The 19,544-nt window shown below is 40.7% G+C and overlaps 1 protein-coding gene across 1 annotated transcript in view; it reads left to right on the forward strand.

Moving 5' to 3' along the window:
- ANK3 (ankyrin 3) overlaps positions 1–19,544 on the forward strand; it is a 210,247-nt gene that overhangs the window by 144,615 nt on the left and 46,088 nt on the right. The window contains exons 26-29 of the mRNA XM_059821466.1: positions 999–1,105; positions 8,769–8,993; positions 12,088–12,242; positions 18,371–18,582. Of these exons, the coding sequence (XP_059677449.1) occupies positions 999–1,105; positions 8,769–8,993; positions 12,088–12,242; positions 18,371–18,582 (699 nt within the window). The remainder of the gene's footprint in view (positions 1–998; positions 1,106–8,768; positions 8,994–12,087; positions 12,243–18,370; positions 18,583–19,544) is intronic.

The following is a 19,544-nucleotide window of genomic DNA, read 5'->3' on the forward strand; positions in this document are numbered from 1 at the left end:
ACTCTGCTCTTTCTAGATGTATTTGCCTGTAAGCAGAAAACAACCTACTTACAGGAAACACTGACATCTTTAGCACAATCTTGGGTGAAGATTGTGTGTATTGCACGACAGCCTCTTGACTTAGTTTTATTGATGTAACTTCTAATGATGCTTCTTAAATTGTCTAGAAGCTTTCATATCACCGTGGAAATATGGGCATACAGTATTTGAAGATGTAATTTGTTTAATTTCCTAGGAAAAAAACAAGAATATTTTACTAGAACGGCTTTGCTACATTGATAAGAAGATTTACAGTGTGAGACCTTGTTGCAGGGCACAGGACGCATGAGCGTGCATGCGCATGTTCGTGGGCAGCAGTGAGAAACAAATTACGCCTCAACGTCTGTCAGATGGGGCAGTTAATTATAGCACCAGTGTGCCAGCGCTTCACGGGGTTAAAGCTATTTTTATAGAGATGAGTAGGGACAGTGGTACTCCAAAAAACAGTTTTCATGTTGGTTGTATGTGTATAAAGACAGACTAAACCCTCCTCCCACCGGGAGCTTGGTCATGCATTCACAGCTTCAGTTAAACTCTCAGAGAAGTTATTTGCAGGTTCTGCTTGAATAAGGATCTATCCAATGGCATTTTCTGTGGGGGATTGTTATACTGCCTGTCTATACGATGTATGATTGCAGTACAAGTGGTAATATTTTTTTCGATCTTTTTAATGTTACACATGTAAGTAAAGATTGGAGAGAGAGATAGTTGTAACTGAAGGAAGTGGGAAAAGTGGGCAAAAAGAAAGTTTGAAGGATATGTAAGATTAATTTGTCTGTGGATTCCATGTTTCTGTTGCAGGATTTCCAGTAATTTAACACTTGGGATATCAGCACTGTTATGTGGAAAGGGTCCAGATCTAAATTTAATAGAATTATATTAACAAGCTTGTATTTAAGACAAGTGTTTTTCATGTTAATTTTAAATTTCAATTTGTCTTTTTTTATTATGTTTTTAAGCACCTGACGTTTCAAAGGGAGTTTGATTCTGATTCTCTCAGACACTATAGCTGGGCTGCAGACACCTTGGACAATGTTAACCTTGTTTCAAGTCCCATCCATTCTGGGTAGGTCACTTAACAGATTTCCTTTATCTTTAAATGTGGAAGTGTATTGTTAGCTGAAGAATACAGCCTGCTGTAATGGCTGATAACATGCCTATTCCTGCTCCAGTTGAAGCCAGTGGCAAAATGCACACTGACTTCAATGAGGGTGCTTAATAACAGGAGTCAGTCTAAATTCTTGCATATCAAACCAAAAACTTGCTTCTGCACTTGATTTACTGAATGCCAAAACATTGTAATCCCACAGGCTTCTCTTTAGTAGTCCTGTTTTGCTTTTTCTGTTGCTCATGCTTTGCTTTTATGTCATAAGGTGATTTTGTTTGAATTGTGTTAAATTATTTGGAACACAAAATCAGAGATATAATGTTATGCTTTCTGTTCTTTCATAGAGGAAAAAACAGTGGGCTTTAATTTAAATTCTTATTATATTTATACCTCTGAAGTCCTGTCTATTCGCCAATATCTGTAGTTTGGCTTCAGTGGTACTATTCATTTACTTATGAGTCATCACTGTGATGCTTCTTGACAGTACCACATAGACTTGATTTAAATGCAATAGCAGTAACATTTGAATGCATATTTAAAAAATTTACAAATAAATATGTAACTGAAAGGAATCATTGCATATGAGATTGTCTAGTATAAATATTTGTTGTTTAATTTTCAAGATCAGGACATAAAATTTCATATCCTTTTTAATTTACTTCCCCATTTTGTGACTAATTACATTCTTATAATGGAAATGAGTGCAGCACATACCAAAAGATTTCAGTTCCAAAATAGCAGCAAGTCCCACAAATCTAAAGCTGCAGTCCCACAATATATGTAAGCACCTGCTTCTGCTGAACAGAACTGTACAACGGTGGATTTTTGGGTCCTGAGCTGATAAAATGCTGCATATAGTCAATGCTAGAGTTGAAATTTCAAGAATTGCAATATGAAAAGCTGAAGTCTGCCGCTTATTGCAGGAAAGGTATGTCAGCAAAGGACCTCAGAGAGCTGGTAGTCCACCCATTTGCATTACAGCAGGATAGAATGTAGTCAAGCCGTTCCTGAAATATGTTTAATTTCTTCGTAGTCACTAAAAATAAGTGATTCTATAGTCCCCCAGCTTCAGTAGTTCACTATGCTTTGTTACGATATTTCTTCCCCTGATATTCAACTTAAAATTTCTTTCCTGCAGATTAAGCCTATTTCTTGTCATAGCCATAGTAGTCATGGAGAACAATATCTTACTAGTCTCTCAATAATGGTTTATGTGTTGGAAGACATTTAATCCTCTCTTTTATACAATAAAATACCCCAGATCCTCCTAGGTGGTGCTTTCCATATTTCAATGCATTCTTGCTGCTGTCCCCGGCTCTCCTGTCTTTGATGACAGCTTTTTTTCTAAGCCAGGTTGGGCATCAAACTCCCAAAGCCATGTCACCAGTACTAGCTAGGACAGGATCGCTACCTCTTTGGTCTGACACTTGAGCAATCCCACAGTGAGAATTATCATTTTGGTAATTGCAGTTTCTGTTGACAGATGTTTGTGATCTGCTAGAATTTCTTGGTTCTTTTCTGAAATTCTGCAGTCTGGGGTTTTTTTTCCTATGTTGTGTGCTTATGTGTTTGGTTTCGTCCTTCTGTTTGCGTTTGCCTTTACTCTATTTCTGTTTGTTCGTTCCATTTTAGCAAGATAGCTTTTAATGCTGATCCTATTTTCCAAGGACTTTTCAGACCTTTTTTCTGTCCAGTGTTCAAATCCTGAATGAAAACATTAGCTTAGTACCTGGCCCAGGGCAGCACTTGAAGTTTCCTTTCAGTTTAACAATAATGTAACTTCTCAGATGATTGTGCACTTACCTTATCCATACTATACCTTGATTGCTTACTGTGAAATACCAAGACAGTACTTCCACACATCCACTAGGTAAGCTACCCTGTCAAAGAAGACAGTTAAATTCATTTGACATGAGTTACTCTTGCCACTTATATTTTGACTCATTTTTATTTTGAGGACTGGTGGTAGGTGAGTTGTAATCTCTTGATTATCCTTTAGGCCCTTATAGATTGATTGATGGATAATTTATACCTGAATGTTTCTGGTAATGGTGGTTAGACTGATCGGTCTAAAATTTTCTGGCTTCTTTTCATTCTGATGTTTGCATCCTGCCAGTCCCCTGGGACAATACTTATCTGCCGTTAGTTCTTCAGCATGTTCACTAATGGTTCCAACCCTCCAAAATATATATTCTGTGGACATGGGATCTTTCGCATCAACTACTTCAGATCTGCTCCCTTTGTACATCAGTCCCTGCTAATGCAAACATGGCCTTAGCTGCTGCCCAGAGGGGGCGGGCTGCAGACCTACAGCAGTGGAGCAAACTGTGGGGCCGCAGGGGAGGGAGAGGATCTGAGCACCAAAATATTCTCCAAACAGGTATAGCTTTTCTGACCTGTCATGTTTCTCATTTGACAGATAAAGTCCATCAGAGATGATGCTGTGATGACTCAGTCCCTTTGTTAGAAAAAAACCCCTCACTCATTGTTTATTTTCTTTTCAATTGTGGCCCCATATTATGATATGATACTGTTTGGTTTTCCCTGTTATCTTCATCTAGGGGCAATCAACAGATGTTCCCTTCACGTCTTCCAGTACCTCAGCACATCTGATATGCAGAGGATCATGACTTTTCGCTTCCCTTCTGCCAGTCTTTTTCTGAAAAGCAGCTCCTCTTCTGCTTGTTCACGGTGCATCGTGCCCCGGCTTTGTCCCCGGTTCTTTCTGTGGCCATAGGCAGAGGCACGCCAGCTGGGGTTGCCTGCTGTCAGCAGCCCTCATGGTCTGGGTCGCCTTGCGGCCAGGGTCTGACTCCACTGCTCTTCGCATGCCTCGTCCTCCCCCGAGCTCTGCAGTGCACCATGCGAGGGGAGCTCCTCTGCAGTCCACACCCTCGGGTTGCTCTTTTCCCCATTTACCCACTGTCAGAAGAGAGCATCAAAGTTTGTTCCCATTTCTTAACTGAGGCAGAAGGGGAATTTTGGGAGCAGGATGTGGAGATCCAGCGATGTATCAGTGAAAGGGGAAGAAAGAAGGAATTGTTGGCAGTAATTTTGACTCTTCTGGTTTTTCCTTTTTTTAAGCCAAGATAATGTTTTATGTTTTTCTTTTTGAGTTCAGATAAGTTGTTTTGCCAGCATATATTTTGAACAGGGTCCATTGTAAGCAGCACATTGAAATGTGTCATGAATCTTGAGGCCTCTGGAAGGGTAGAGACCCTTCACCAAAATGACCTTTGGCTTTCAGATGTGAGCTTACTTGTGCAACTTTCCAGAACTCAAATGTGGGTGTGCTCTCTTCATGTTGCCTTTTTTAACTCCTTGGTTTTCGTAGCTGAAAGAAATTAATGTGTCACACTGCCTTCCATATTGAGAAACTCAGAAATACTGAATCCAGTCTTGCAAGGTGGAATACATCAGAATACTTATAGTTTATTCCAACCTCCTGTACACACAGAAGAACTAATTTTTAAAAGTAGTGTAATGAATGGCATGGACTGATACTCCTTTCAAGTATCCTGCCATACATATCTTTACACATTATACTTTGGAAAATAAACTGCTATAAAAAAGGGCAAGAACTGGTTTTCCATGGCACAGTGGAACATGTTTTGGGAATTAAATAAAGAAGTTGTGTTACAATAAATTCTCTGTTGACCTAAGCATATTGCAAATGCTTTTCTCTTCTCCATGTGCTTCTGCATTTCTCGGAAATTATGGACTTGTGCTGACTAATTACATGAACACTTCCTTTTGGATTTTTTTCCATGTGTAGCATATTTTATATGACATAGGTCATGATATGCAAAGCAAAACCCAAATAATTTCTAAAGTTGGCCTTTGAATGTGTTGCTTTTGTTATTTTTCTGATTGTTACTTTTCCTTTGCACTTATTATAGATATTTTCTGTTGCTTGCCTCTAATTATCTTAAATTAATTTTTCCCATTTGCTTTCTAAATTATTTTGCAGCTATTCCTCTCCACTTCCCCAGTATGATTCAAGGTGATAACTCTGTGCTTTCTGTGAATCCTCATTTTATTTTCTTTTTTTTAACTCTCTTCCCACAGAGTGTGTGTAGATGTTTGTAGTGCATCCGCCCACATCCTCATCCCTTCCATGTATTCAAGTAGAAATGCTCATTAGCATTTAGCATTGTGTTTTAGAGATCATATTGTAGTTTCCATTATTAGTGCAGCATTAATTTAGGAAAGCATCAGCTACTAATCTTTTTGATAGAAAGTGCATGAAATACTGTTTGGAATTATTGTTATTGTTTTAAACGGTAAATTACTAATTAGAAAACTAAACAAGGAAATAATTAATATGCTGTTGACAATTACTACCTTTATGCGGGAGCAATATGCATAAAGGCTGATCTGCTAAAGGTTTTGTCTTCACTGAAGGCTGCAGTGTGGTGTAGACACCAAAGCTGGCTGTAATGGGCTAGCTCCTGTGGTGGGGCATAGACTCATGTCAAGGCTTAATCTACCCTTGCTGTGAGCAGTGTGCATTAGCAGCGCTAAGCCCCGGGTTGCCAAGGCTGGACTGGTATCGGTGCCTGTCATCAAACCCAACTCAGCTATCTCTGCATGACCTTGAAATCTACAGCCTAAACAGACCTGAGAACTTTGGGCCTGATTTTTATAGGTACTTAGTTTTAACCTCCATTGATTTTTGTATTATTTTAAGTCATTTCATTTAGGTGCCTACATATTTTTGGAAATCCACTCTGACATACTTGCATCATTTAGATAGTTTGGATACAGAGAAAACGTCTTATCTGAGTGCAAGCTTTGGCATTTTTGCATTAGATGAAAAACTTTTTTTATTAATTATGGGCTGGCTTAACATGCCAGTAATCACGTACATGATAGGCACCTCTCCAAAACATTGCTTTGTACCGAGCCATCAGGCCAAGCCCAGCCTTGCCAAGCTCCCTGGGAGGCCCCTTTCCATTGCTCCGCAGTGCACCGACCAGATGTGCCTCCCCAGAGCTGCTGCTGCATAAGCCCTGAAGGGATGCTCCAGCCAGCCACCCCTCCACCCCACGCACTTCCATGTAGTCTGAAGCGGCCCCATCTTCTCTGTAGGCAAAAACCATGCACATTTTTAAAAGGCCACAGAAGCAACAATTGTAACAGATTCCTTTCAGTATTCTCCCTTCGGTGACCAAGGGCTGTGGGTCCCCATTTAATATTTTATTTTGCTTCATAGTAAATCTTAATAGATTGTCTTGAATTCTCTTCACAGCTAGTCACGAGCTGGCTCCTTGTCAGCTCTGAAGACCAACCATTGGCCTGCCCTTCCACATGTTCAGTGGCATCTGCCTCCTACCATCAGCCTTCACCACCCACTGTACAGAGCAGTTGCAGGGAGAAAAAGCAACATAAACATGCTGACAGGCTAATAGTGCTCAGTGAGCAGAGGGGAGAGGGAACCAAAGGTCCAGGCTCTCTAGAGCTGGCGTGTCTGCTTCTTACAGCCTTTTGTTAGCAAACAGAAAAGTGCTCCAGTCAACAGATTTTACAGACATCTAAGATCTTGTGATCTAGCAATATTAAGATTAACATAACTTACATACTCTATGATTTAAAGATTGACCATATTGTTTTTGACATAGATCTAATATTTGTAGTAAGCGTTTGTTTAGCCATTCAGCAAAGATCCTGTCCCACTGAAACAATTCCTCTTATGAGGAATTGGGATACCCTAGTGGCAACATTTGGATTTGTTCAGTAGCATACAGTGTGTTTATCCAGGAGAGAAATGTGGATACAATTTGTTTGTATGAAACCTACTGTGAAATATTGTGAATTTTATGCTATGCTTCAGTATTGTAAAGTGTCTGGGGCACAAGAAATGTTCAGTTGGGGTTAGGGTCATCTCAGAGGGCTGTTTCATGTCCCCATCTTTACCAATGGATTTTAATTTGGTTTGAAGAAAGGCAATGTAGTGATTTCTTTATCTGGAATTCAGTTGGACAACCTTTCTGTCCTGCTTCATATATTTACAGCTTGTGTCCCTACCCGCCTGTCTCCTGCAGACCCCTAAATACAAATTTTTGATTACATTCCTGCTTTTGTGCAGATTTTTCCCACCCATGTTGCCTGGACTTCCAAATGCAGCTCATTTGCAGGCCTGGCCAATGCACATTAGCTGTTACTTTTGATATCCTACTGGTGTCAAAAGCAAATGTAACTGTCTTACACAAATTCCCATTCATACTTCAGAGCACTTGGGGGCTTTTGTAAAGAGTCTTCACAACCCCCCTGGATTATTGGCTCTTACCCTTAGTTCAGTTTACAGAAGGGAACCAGGAAATTTAATAGATTCACCTGTTAATCATGTGAAGCTTTAGTCCTTAAGATCTGGAAGTTTTGGCAACAGCCTTGAAAATAGTGAAACCATACAGCAGATGTGCCAGCTATTTCAGCATCTCCATATCACACAGAAGGAGCAAACAAAAAATGTATTGGCATCAAGACTGAGTTGGTAACTCGTGTCCCTCTTGATACTGGCCTGTTATTGCATCTTTTACCTGAAGCTATTCTCTCTCAGCAGCTTAAGGCACAGAGGAAAAGGGAAGGTATTTTGGAGCACCAGAGGAGACCTCCCATAACTGTCTAGCCCTGCAGGAAGCTAGGAGGAAGTATGTTTTGATCCCCATAAATTGGAAGGATTTTTGCTGCAGAGTTTTGAAACAGGCTGTTTTTGGTCCTGGGAGGAGACTCCACTTTCCTGTTACTATTCTCTTAAAGACAGTAACACTTCACATACGCAGCTTCTCATAATTCCATAGATGAAATAAACCACGGCTATTAATGATTATTCTTGTTAATATTCAGTATTCCCTTGCTAATAAAAAAAAAAAAAATTAAAATCTACCACTCGCCACTTACAAATATAATTGCTTACCCTTTTATTACTAAATGGAAAATTATGCATTGGAATGACACTGGCAAATGCGATTTTTCTTTTATGTCGCTTTTTGCTGATGAATGTCATCTTCACAGAGGAGTAACGGCATGATTTCCTCCAGAGTGCCAACGGCCTAAAGAAAGTTATGTACTTGATATTCTCACTCATTCCCCATGAGTGGAGGTCCTTAGTAGCCTGGACTGTCATCCACGGTGCCAGCACTCACACTGCCAGCCATCAGGAGTGTTTGCAAATGAGACTGTGAGGAGGTTTTGAAGACTGAGATCCCCAAAATAATAAGCATTTTTGATTCTCCTTTTTCTACACTGTCTGGTTCCTTTCTGCATGTGAGGCTAATTACTCTTGTTTATGAACAGTAAAGCTAACTGTAACAGAGGGATGTTTTTACATTCTAATAAACCACTACTAATACACTACTTGTGTACTCTTTTAATCTAAATTATCCAGTAGCACCTGTTCATTTCACCATGATGTTGCTAGATCTTTAGCAATTCCTGCTTTTGATAACCAATAGTTAACATGTAAGTATAAGTTTTAAAAGAATCTTCATGTTCTTTTTAGTTTAGCTGGGATCGGGAAGATTTTTCTAATTATGTTTTAAAGACTGTGGCAGTTGACTTTTTGCCAATCTTCTGCTTGTTTTGTGACCATTTTCATTGACGTGTTTCTTTTTTCCTACAGTTTCCTGGTTAGTTTTATGGTTGATGCACGTGGAGGTTCGATGAGGGGTAGTCGCCATCATGGAATGAGAATAATTATCCCACCACGCAAGTGTACAGCACCAACTCGCATCACCTGCCGCTTGGTAAAGAGGCATAAACTGGCCAGCCCACCACCGATGGTTGAAGGAGAAGGATTAGCAAGTAGACTTGTAGAAATGGGGCCAGCAGGGGCACAATTTTTAGGGTGAGTTGTTCTATGAATTTCATTGTTTACACTCAGGTTACACCTTTCATTTCATTTATCCTGTGGATCTAAGTAGTTAAACATTGACCCTACCTCATTTGAGCATGTAAGATAGGCTACTTAACTTGAAATACTAAAAAATGCCAACCTGCCATTCCTTCCAGAAGGTACCCTTGTATTTTAAGGGGAGCTTTGCCTCTATGATGACTGCAGGGCGGAGCCGAAGGTAAGGAAAGCCATGAGAAGTCCAGGTCCTGCCCCCATCTACTCATGCAACCTGCCTTTGAAGTCAGGAGGAGTCACACGCCTGTAACTCAGAACAGGTTTTGACCCTCTTGTTTGTAGACTATCAGAGAAACATCATTGTCACAAAAAAGTGTCCAAAAGTCACCCACAAGGACCCAAATATTGACCTCTGTTCCCTATGCCGCAGCAGGTGCATGGCTCCTGCTGGAGTTGCTGCGAGCTGCCTGTCTCCATCCCGTAGAGCAAAGCCACTGAGAGCAATGGTGGAGCGCTTACTGTAGAGCATCAAGTAGTACAAATGCTAGGAACTTACCTTTTTTAAAGCTTAAAATAGGGGAAACAATCCACTATGATGTGGCTTTTTTTTTCCTAATTATAAATTTTGTTCATTACCATGAGTGGCACCCTGGTGTAAACTGCCGGTTCTGTCGGGAATGACAGCTTGTTCCTAATTTCCCCTTCTTGTTTCTCTTCCTGCTGCATGGATGTTATTCAGTAAACTGCATCTTCCTAACACTCCTCCCCCTCTAAATGAGGGCGAGAGCATGGTTAGCCGAATCCTGCAGCTTGGTCCACAAGGAACAAAATTTATTGGGTAGGATATGTACGGAAAAGATACAGAATGTCTACAGTTTTTCTTTTGTTTCCTATTTTTTGTTATTCCCATTTTTATTTTTTTTTTAAGTTTTCTAAAGCTTTCAGTTGATTTATGTCACTGAAAGAAAATCATAGTGGCTTGATTTAATATAGCTCTGCTACTACCTTGTGCTTATAGGCATGTAAAATTCACTGCCAGCATTCTGCTTTCATAACTTCTGTGCTTTTGTAATTTTTTAAATTTGAAGTGTTTCAACTGCATCAAATACATTTTAATACACAGTGACAGTCCTTTAAGTTCAACCCTGTGGTAGAGAAGGTATTTACAGGCTTTGAGTGAGTCTGTTTTGGGAAGAGCATTTGTAAAACGTGATTGCATAAAGCCTATTATTTATGAAAGATTATTCAGAAAAAGTGTCATTGAATGAATGACTTCATTCAACAAGGTTGGAGAAATACTAATCTTTTTCAACCTGCAAGAGGCATCTTGTTAAAATAAATTTGTAAAGCCAAGTATGCTACCCAGAGGAACTGTGGTGTGTAGTCTAAAAATGTAAGAATGTTTCCATATATCTTTGACTGTTGTTTTCAGACCATATTGTGAAATTTATTGCATTAGGTTTTCAAAATATTGGTGAGTGTTTGGTGTTCCAAACCTGTTCAATACCTTCTCACTGAGTATTCTTGTTAAATGTCATGCACAAAATTGTGTGGTTTCTAAATATTTACGGAGACAGTATCTGAAATATTAGCCTGCAAAGATTGTACTACAGTGTTAGTTTTCAGTTTGTACTCTTTTTGAACTAGAGAGAAATATCTTAAGCAATGTATTTGAATTTTTTGGTGTTTACTTGCTGTGCACAGTGGGAGATAGCAGCTACATTCCTATTCCTTGTTAAAGGACTTGAGATTAGAGTAACAGCCTGGGTGTTCTTAAAAGCATCTAAAATACATATTAATTAAACTGTCTTTTTCTATTTTCTTGGGGAAAAAATACTATCTAACTCTTCTCCCTTGGTACTTAATGTGAAAACTGGACTTTCAGCTAGCTTATGTTTTTCCTCATGATGGCTGTTGTCATTTCCATGCTCAGGTAATTGGTTAATGCACCCAACACCTTGCAGGTGTACAGTCCATAGAAGTGCTGCATACTTCTCCCATCACGTGATGCTACTATTAACTGAGTTATTACAAAGTAGTGAAATCCTTTACAACCTCTGTAGGAAAATAATGATACTGTCTGTTTAAATGTCTTAAAGCTGCATAATCCATAATTGTTCCCTTACTGTGTGATTTCAGTCGGTTTGTCTTAGCATACTTCAAAATGCATATCCTGCCTGTGAAGCGTTTGGCAAAAGTGTCTGTTTTGTTAAGGAATGGCACATGAAGTGAATGGTGGTTTCTGTCGGTTGTTCACAATAACTGTTCAGTAATGCACTTGCAGTCCTCTGTGGAAGGTACATTGTCTGGTGACATGGGTGTATTATTAACAACCTTCTCATTCCCTTTCCTTCCCCCAAAAATGTTTGACAGTAACTAATATAAATGTGGTCGTGATGTTGCTTAACTCGGAGAAATCCATTCTGAAAGGATCTAAACATTCCCCAGTGATGTTTACAGTGCAGATGTTGCAGCTGTGATTTTGGGCATGAGAACCAGAAAGTGAAGCTAATGAGAAACAAACTCTTGTGTTTCACAGGAGCTGCATCAACAGACAGCCAGGGAGGGCTGTGAAAAGTTTGGGACTTAGTTTGAAGTTTAAAACCTACACGCGTGTGCAGTTCCTGCTGCAGTCAATAGCTGTTGCTTGCATTTGGATAGCTGGACTGTTTCTGAGCTAACTTTGCCCCTTTAAATCCCTTGAGCCAAACCCGAATTTTGACTATGCTAATGCCAATTAAAAGTCAGCAGTGCTGTGTGTGCTGGAGGCAGGCTGGATCACCTACATCCTGGGATAAATGAGCAGGGAGAACTCTCCTTAGCAAAAGTTGCCAGTATTTTTTCATGTAGGCAGCTGTTTCAGAAGATTTACTTTAATAATGAGCTATATATGAGTATTTTTAAGTTATCTATTAATTCTAGTTTAAATGATAAAGGATTGTGCAGCTTTGGCAATTTTAAAAACATTTTTACCGTAAGAGTGCTAACTATTTAAAATGACTGTAGTTTTCTTAAGGACTTAATGCCCGTAGGAACTTAAGGGCATTGAAGAGGTTTAGGATTAAAAATAATACAATTCCTTTTTCTCTAGCCCTGTCATAGTGGAAATCCCACATTTTGGATCAATGCGTGGAAAGGAAAGAGAACTAATCGTACTTCGAAGTGAAAATGGTGAAACGTGGAAGGAGCACCAGTATGACAGCAAACATGAAGACTTAACCGAAATACTCAATGGCATGGATGAAGGTAAACATTTTCTCAAAGCTTTACCAAGCCTTACCTTTGTGCAGGCTTGCTAACATGAGCAGACTAAAGCAACCTAAAGTAAAACAGTGCAGGGGGCACCTGACTTTGGGGAATACAGCGTGTGTTACATATTAAACTGATGGAAAGAGTGTAAAGAGCAATTGTTCACCAGTGGCCTGGAGACATCCTGAAATGAATGGTAAGTTTTGGTCTGAAGTCTTGCCAAGTTTAAGCAAAGTTGCACACTTGCTTTACAGCATGAAGTTGAGAATAACACCCCACCTGGAGGTAAGCAAGTTTCTGCTGCTCAGGCAGGGCCACATGAAGGTCATTCCAAACCAATGATGAAGTGTAAATATCAGTTATATTAGACTTTCCCACAGATGCAGACCTCAGCTCATAGACCATTCTTCTTTGAAATGGTATTGTTAGAGGTTGCCTCCCACAAATACACAACCTGCCTTCCTGATGCCCATCTGGGAAGTCTGGCCTCCCTTCTTTTGCTTGGATGTTGCTGTTTATGTGAGAGTCCCTTAAGATGAGAGGACTCAGCTGTACACAGTTCATCAGAAGATGCTGTGACAGATGGTTCCTGCAGCCACATTGTGGGCAAAGTCAGGCTGGGGCTGCAGTGATCCCTTGGCACCACTGCTTTCTTTTCCTAGCAAGTATTTTTCAACACTTGTGCTGATAAACCGTTGCTTGACCTCTTTGCATCTGAATGAAATACCTTGTGGTTTGGACTTCAGTTTTCTGTAAGGGTTTATCCACAGGATTTTCTCTGGATAACCTCCTACAGAAAGTCACAGTGCGGCGGGGTACAAGCTGCAGGAAAGTTCTTTCATTATCAGCAAAAGCATTTGAAGCAAATGATCAGGCTGTGGATGGCAGCTGTAAGAGGTATCTGAGAGCAGGCCCTGCCTTTGATCTTGGCCCCTCCTTGTTGGAAGCGGGCAGCCTCAGCAAAAGGCATGCTTTGAGAACATGGAAAGGAGAGTAGTGGTGTTGTGAGGGGCTCTCTGGCTGTCTGAGATTTAGCATTTTTACTGATTTCCTGGTCATCTGGGAATGGGAACAGCAGAATGGGCTCGTGTAGTATTTTCAGTTCGAAGTACTTGAACTGCACATGAGCTTGTATAAAATACAGAGCAACAGCAAAGATCTGCTTGTTCTATAGAACCAGTCAAGCAGTAGGGCAGAAACACTGCAAATGTTGGGTCAGTGGGTTTGGAAAGATACAATAAACCTCATCACAGAAGGGTACCTAAAAGCAGTGGAACAGGCAAAAGAGTGAGCATGGCCCAGGATGGGGAAGAATTGCTTCAGGATCGAAGGCAGTAGTTGCAGCCTTTCTGAAAGAAAAATCTCACTAACACCACCCCTTCCTTCTCTGCGCACTAGCATGAGATAGGAAGTTATAACTTGGCAGTTGGGTGAAGTATCGGTGCCTTGTCAGTGGTGAGGTAGTCAGAAATGATCAGCAGCTTGCTTATATTTGCTTCATGTGCTTTCCAAACTGAGCTTAGTTCAATTTTGGGATGGGAAATCTGGGCACAAAAAGTCTGTTCTAAAGTGCTCCAACTTGCATCACTTATGAAAGAGCTCTCCAGAGGTGCCATATGGATAAATTCACATTTTACAGGGAAGAGAGCTCAATAAATAAAAACACTTTGAGAAAGGTGGGCAAGAAGCCCTCGGTACTTAGAGCCTAAAATAATAAGCTTCACAATTTGGAGCCAGAGTATGACTTTCTGATCTGTTGAGAGTTTCAGGTGGCTCTTCCCTTCTGGGGAACTGCTGTTTGAGGTTGGCAGGTATATGTACAGCCAGTGAATCACAGAAAGTATGATGGACACTGGACTATTCCCTTAGAGTGAAAATATTTGGCACCCTAAAAGCCAAGCCGCAGAAATGCCTTTTACCAATTCGGGCAATCATTTTTGAGAGGAGAAAGGAGAGAAAATACTGCAGACACACCCAGAGCATTGTGTTGATTATTTGTTCAGTTCATTTTAGCGTAATCCTTCTCTAGTTAGGGTAACAAAACAAAAAAAACCCTCCTGCATTTAAATAGCACAAGGGTCTTGGCAAAATTCTGCTCCAGTTAATGACACCTTTTCTGTGTAAAAGGTCTTCCAAGCAATGACATTAAACTTACAAATTTGTAGAATTTAGAGCGGGTTGGGTTTTTTCATCTGAATTGTTACTGGTTTGTTACAAAATACAGCAATTAGACTTGGCTCTGAAGCAATATCTTGCATCTCAGAAGCCATAATTTTGGAAGAAGTTTTATTCCGGGTATGAACTCTGGAGGCGGAAGCAATCTTTAATTGAAATAAAAAGCAGCTACATAGTCCGTCATTTCCAGAAGTTTAGTGTGTTTTTGCAAGAAAATTCATCTGCACAGTCATCTCTCAATGCTATAACATGCTGCAGGAGTGCCTGGTTTTCTATTAAAAGCAGACGGACCATTTTGTGTTAGACCTGCTGTGATTCACTAGTTCTTTCCTATCTGTGTCGTGAAGGAGGGCAATCAGACTTTTATCCCCAGCTCCTTAGTATGCTGGATTTTTAGAGCTGCAGTTTGCTCCTCTGTTTTGTTTTCCTGTTTTGCTCTTCCACTTAGCTAGCGGGGATGAGAGTGAGGACATCTTTGCTCCTCGCCCGCCCTCCGTGGGGCCCGAGGAAAACCTGCCTGTTCTTTACTGGAAGCAGCACCATCTGCTGGAAAACCTCGTCTCGGCCTCAAAATAATGCAGAGCAGGAGGCAACACTTCAGGGCACTAGATGCAGGATTAAATAATAGCAGAACTTTGCTTTTATTATCATGAAAGAGCAATGAACCGTGATGTAGAGTCGGTTTTTCTTTGGTGCCACCAGGTTTCTGCTTAAATAGTTTTTATTCTGAAGATGGTGCTGTACTTAGACAAATATAGGGCTGAGGGAATATAGGGAACTTGACAGTTTTAGGAAGAGGAGGAGTTTGGTTCCAAACACAAAAGTAGCAATTCACAGCTCTCAGCCATATTACATTTATTTAAACTTGAATCAAGTTATTTATATATATATATATATATATATATGTATTTACTTTTTTTAGGAAGAAGCTCTCTGATATATATATTTTATTGTTTTTAGGAAGAAGCTCTCTGTCTTGTAGTTGGTAAATAGGTTACATTTTCAGCCAGGCTTTTTTAGGTATGACTTGTGTTTGCTTTTTACATTTCTGCATGCTTTATAGGTACCTGTAGACAAATTGTGGTCATAAATGCACACACTGGGGTAGCTAATCTTTTGACAGGCATTTGCAAACTACTGAGTGAGCCAAGAAATGCAAATATTTGTGGCTACAATATGCTTGCAGCTGCACAGTGTGGTTTCAGATGGGAAGCAGGAGTTTTTACATAACTACTTCTCTGAATCTACAGATCAAACCAGAGTGTGACCTTGTTTATGCTTGAAGTTTAAAATACCGCCATAAATCACTCTCCAGTGATTTTGCCACATTTCCAAGAAAAATTTTTAAACATATTGCTGTTAAACTTTGTGTTGTGAACGGCAAGATAAGAGACTGCGCAAAAATAGACAAAAGACCACATAAAGGACATTGCCTTATTTGAGGATGAGACCTCCTCGTGGCACTGGGAGCATCTAGTTATGTATGTGGGTCTAGTTACCAGCATTTTTAAGACAAGTCTCACAGCCCTCAGCTTCTCCTTGCCCTCTTCCATGTGCTCTTTGTGCCTCCATCCATCTCCTGTACTCTTGTCTACATGAATGCTGCCTCCTGGGTGCCCCACTTTTAGTGCAACAATTTCTTAAGGGGCACATGTCTGTATGGGGGAACCTGGTATCCTGTGAGACACGGACATCGGGAGACTCTTCCCAATTTTGCCACTAACCTTTCTGGTTTACCTCTCTCTGCTTTGCCATCCCTGTCTGTAAGATGAAGTGTATAGTGTGCTTCTCTGTGGTTAGACACCGCCCCCCCCAAACCCAACCAACCAACCATCCAAAAAATCCTTTGAGGTTTTTAATTGAAACATATTGCATAGGAGTGAAGTGTCAGCAACTGAGGAAAATAGTAATGTGATTGCTCTTTCTGTAAAATGCATGAGGTGTATTCGGGAAACGTGACCTCTCCCAGGACTAGTTTTCCCTGTTTCATTAATTCTGTCATGCTAACGCTGCATTTCTCATGGCAGTCAGAGAGGTGGTTTGATTGCTCATCATCTTTTTTTTCTGTTAGAGGGCAACTTCTTATAGAAGCTTACATATGTATTATCCAAACATAACCTCCCTATATATAGTCCAACTCCTCTCCATGCCTGACTGTTGTTCTGCCGCTCTAATCTTCACCTCTTCTTCCTCCTCTAAAGGAGAGCACGTGCCAGGCTCAAAGGATTTTGAAATGTTCTTATATAAAACACTGATTTTCTACTTCAGGAGAATTTTAATTATCCTTCATCTCTGTGAGCATTTTACAGTGGGTTTAGTCTCTAGCAACAAACAGGAGAATGCAGAGGATTTACTAGTCAAGAATTACACCTGCCTGGGAGTTTAAAAATCCAGTTTCTCCCACACAAACCATTGCTTCCAGAGGCTGCAGGCAGAATACCTAATTCATTAGAGAGCTTCAGATACCAATCTCCGAGTCAAAGTAAATGGAAGCTGACATTATGGTAAGAAATTATCCTCTTCTTGTAGGTACATATGATCCACAGCAACACCGTGCAATTAATCCAAATTACCTGCTGAAAGTTTTAAAATGGAAAACTGACATTTTACCAAATTTATATTCTAATTCTTTTGAAGCTGTAATTGAGCTTATATGTTCAGAGGAGCAAAATGTCTCAGTCACATAAAGAATTTTACAAGTGTCTTTTGTCTTGGTACCATTTCTGGTCCTCCTGCTTTCTCTTGCTACATCAGATAGAAATGTCGTCTTTTGAGGAACAAACTTTTTTCTTTAGGAATGTGGTGCCCTTTTTAAGGAGGAACATAAGAGTGAAAACTTGTGGAATGCTGGAATGAAACCCAGTTAAAATAGCTAAAAAGGCCGAGTGCAAGAAATTACAGGAAAAATGCTTGACAGTTGTGTAATTATCTCCACTTGTGAACAATGTTTATATTACATTACAGGGATTTCACTAGTACATATATATATATACACATTTAGTTGCATAATTAGTTATATTTTTGACATATCACAGGGTTTTCTTCAGTGCATATATGTCTATGTCATCCACTTTATTAGTTAATAAGGGTAGATACACCATGCACCTTTCTGAGCCCTGCTGACCCTACGAGCTGGGAATGTGGCTGCGAGCACTAATTGTTGGTGACCTGTTTTTGTTCCAGTTGTCTCTGAGGATACATTAAGTTTCCGTAGGAACTGAGGAGCACAATGCAATCATTTTGGGGCAGGTACCCGAATGGCTGAAAGCCTGATGTGGGAAGGGATCCTTCCTATGATTTCATTGGTAGGGCTGGCAGACAGAGCTCTGTCACATCCACAGTTTACCAGAGAGCTCAGTGTCTGGTCAGGATTATATGGATGCCAGTCTGGGAGATAACTTTCTCAAGTGCCTTAGTTGAGCAAACTCTGGATTGCACACTTGGAGTGAAGTTAGATAGTTCATGAACTGACTGTGATTTCCTGTGTTTTTCTGCATGTCAGAGCTATGTGAGGGAAGAGGCTGAAAATAAATGTCTTTTGAAGGTGTGCACAGAAAGATCAGTGCACTTGTGTGCTTCCAGATAAAGATGAGAGAGGAAAGAAGCTTGACCATTTCCTTCAGACTAACTTGGGACTCCCAAGCTGTGTGACAAACCAGCCATCCTACGGCAGCTGCTGCTGCAGAGACTGTCACACCCTAGGGCTTAGGTGCCCTGGCAGATCTGTGTCCAGTGCTGTTGGCCCTCATTGTCAAGATTTATGCAAAAGTTCAAAGAGCAAGCCAAAGCTTGATAATTAATAGAACTGAATATTTTTTTTTCTCCTATAGTAAATAAAAAAAACCTTCTCAAGCATTTTAAGGCATATTGAAAACATCACACTCACAGATGTGTCTGGTATGAACCTGGGCAGGTGATGCCTGAGTGTTTTAACTGTCTTTTCCCACCAGAGCTGGACAGCGTTGAGGAGCTAGAGAAGAAGCGTATCTGCAGGATCGTCACAAAGGATTTCCCTCAGTACTTCGCAGTGGTTTCCCGAATCAAGCAGGAGAGTAACCAAATTGGCCCAGAGGGTGGGGTGCTGAGCAGCACGACGGTGCCACGTGTCCAGGCATCCTTCCCCGAGGGTGCTCTAACCAAAAGAATCCGCGTGGGGCTCCAGGTAAAGGTGCCCTTGTGTTCATATCCACAACATCTACAAGCACATCATTGGTCTTAATGCATGAGGCTTGCAGCTAAGGAGCCTGCTGCTCCGTAGTAGTGGGTTGCAAGGTGGGTAGTATTCACACCTGAGATCTGAATTGGCATGTGTCTGCCTGGGCGTACTCTCTGCCTCTCAGTGCCCCCCGGCGCAGGTGATGCACAGTCCTCTTCCCGGTGGCAAAAGCCTAGCATCCCTTTTATCATCACCTTGACTATTGCTTAGCATCTGAAGAATGGAGAGAAAAGCAAAGGCCTGGAGCCAACCACAGCCTCAGTGATACTGTCTGCCATCTTCCTGTTGGCCGCAGCTGCCAGCAGCTATGAGCTGCACAGCTGCTGTGCGATCCTAGTCTCCTGCGGCAAAGTAGCAGCTTTTGTGATTGCTGTCACTGGGCTGCCCTTTGCCATAGGAATGTGTTTGGTAAGGGTTTCATGCAGCTGTTTGCCAGCTGTTACTGGGTCAAAGACCTCCCATATACATCTGTTGTAGCTTAGGACATTCACCGTTGGTGTTTCTAGCGATGGGTGAAATCTCGGAAGAGCAAATAGCTTAAACTCTCCTTAAATAAACAGCACAGAAAGTGGAGAAATATTCTACAGGGAGGTATCTTTTTCTTTGGCTTCTGTTAATTATCACTTAAAATTACTTAACAACCTGACAAGTCTGATGGGTTCATGAAATAAGGATGCTGGTTTGGATTCCAGTGCTTGGAATTCACACTGGAACGTTTCTGTTAATGATATTTCACATCTAAAGATGATTAATCTTGAGAAAATGGAAGCTCTGCTATTACGGTTATACAACTGCCTTTCCAGAGCTCTCTAGTGTGAAGGAAGCACGATGACTCCATGTGCAGTGTTGTGACTGCTGAGATTGCAATGTAGCTACATATTCTATGCATATCAATACATTCTGCAGTT

This window comes from Gavia stellata, chromosome 9 (assembly GCF_030936135.1).
Source record: "Gavia stellata isolate bGavSte3 chromosome 9, bGavSte3.hap2, whole genome shotgun sequence".
NCBI classification, from domain to species: domain Eukaryota; kingdom Metazoa; phylum Chordata; class Aves; order Gaviiformes; family Gaviidae; genus Gavia; species Gavia stellata.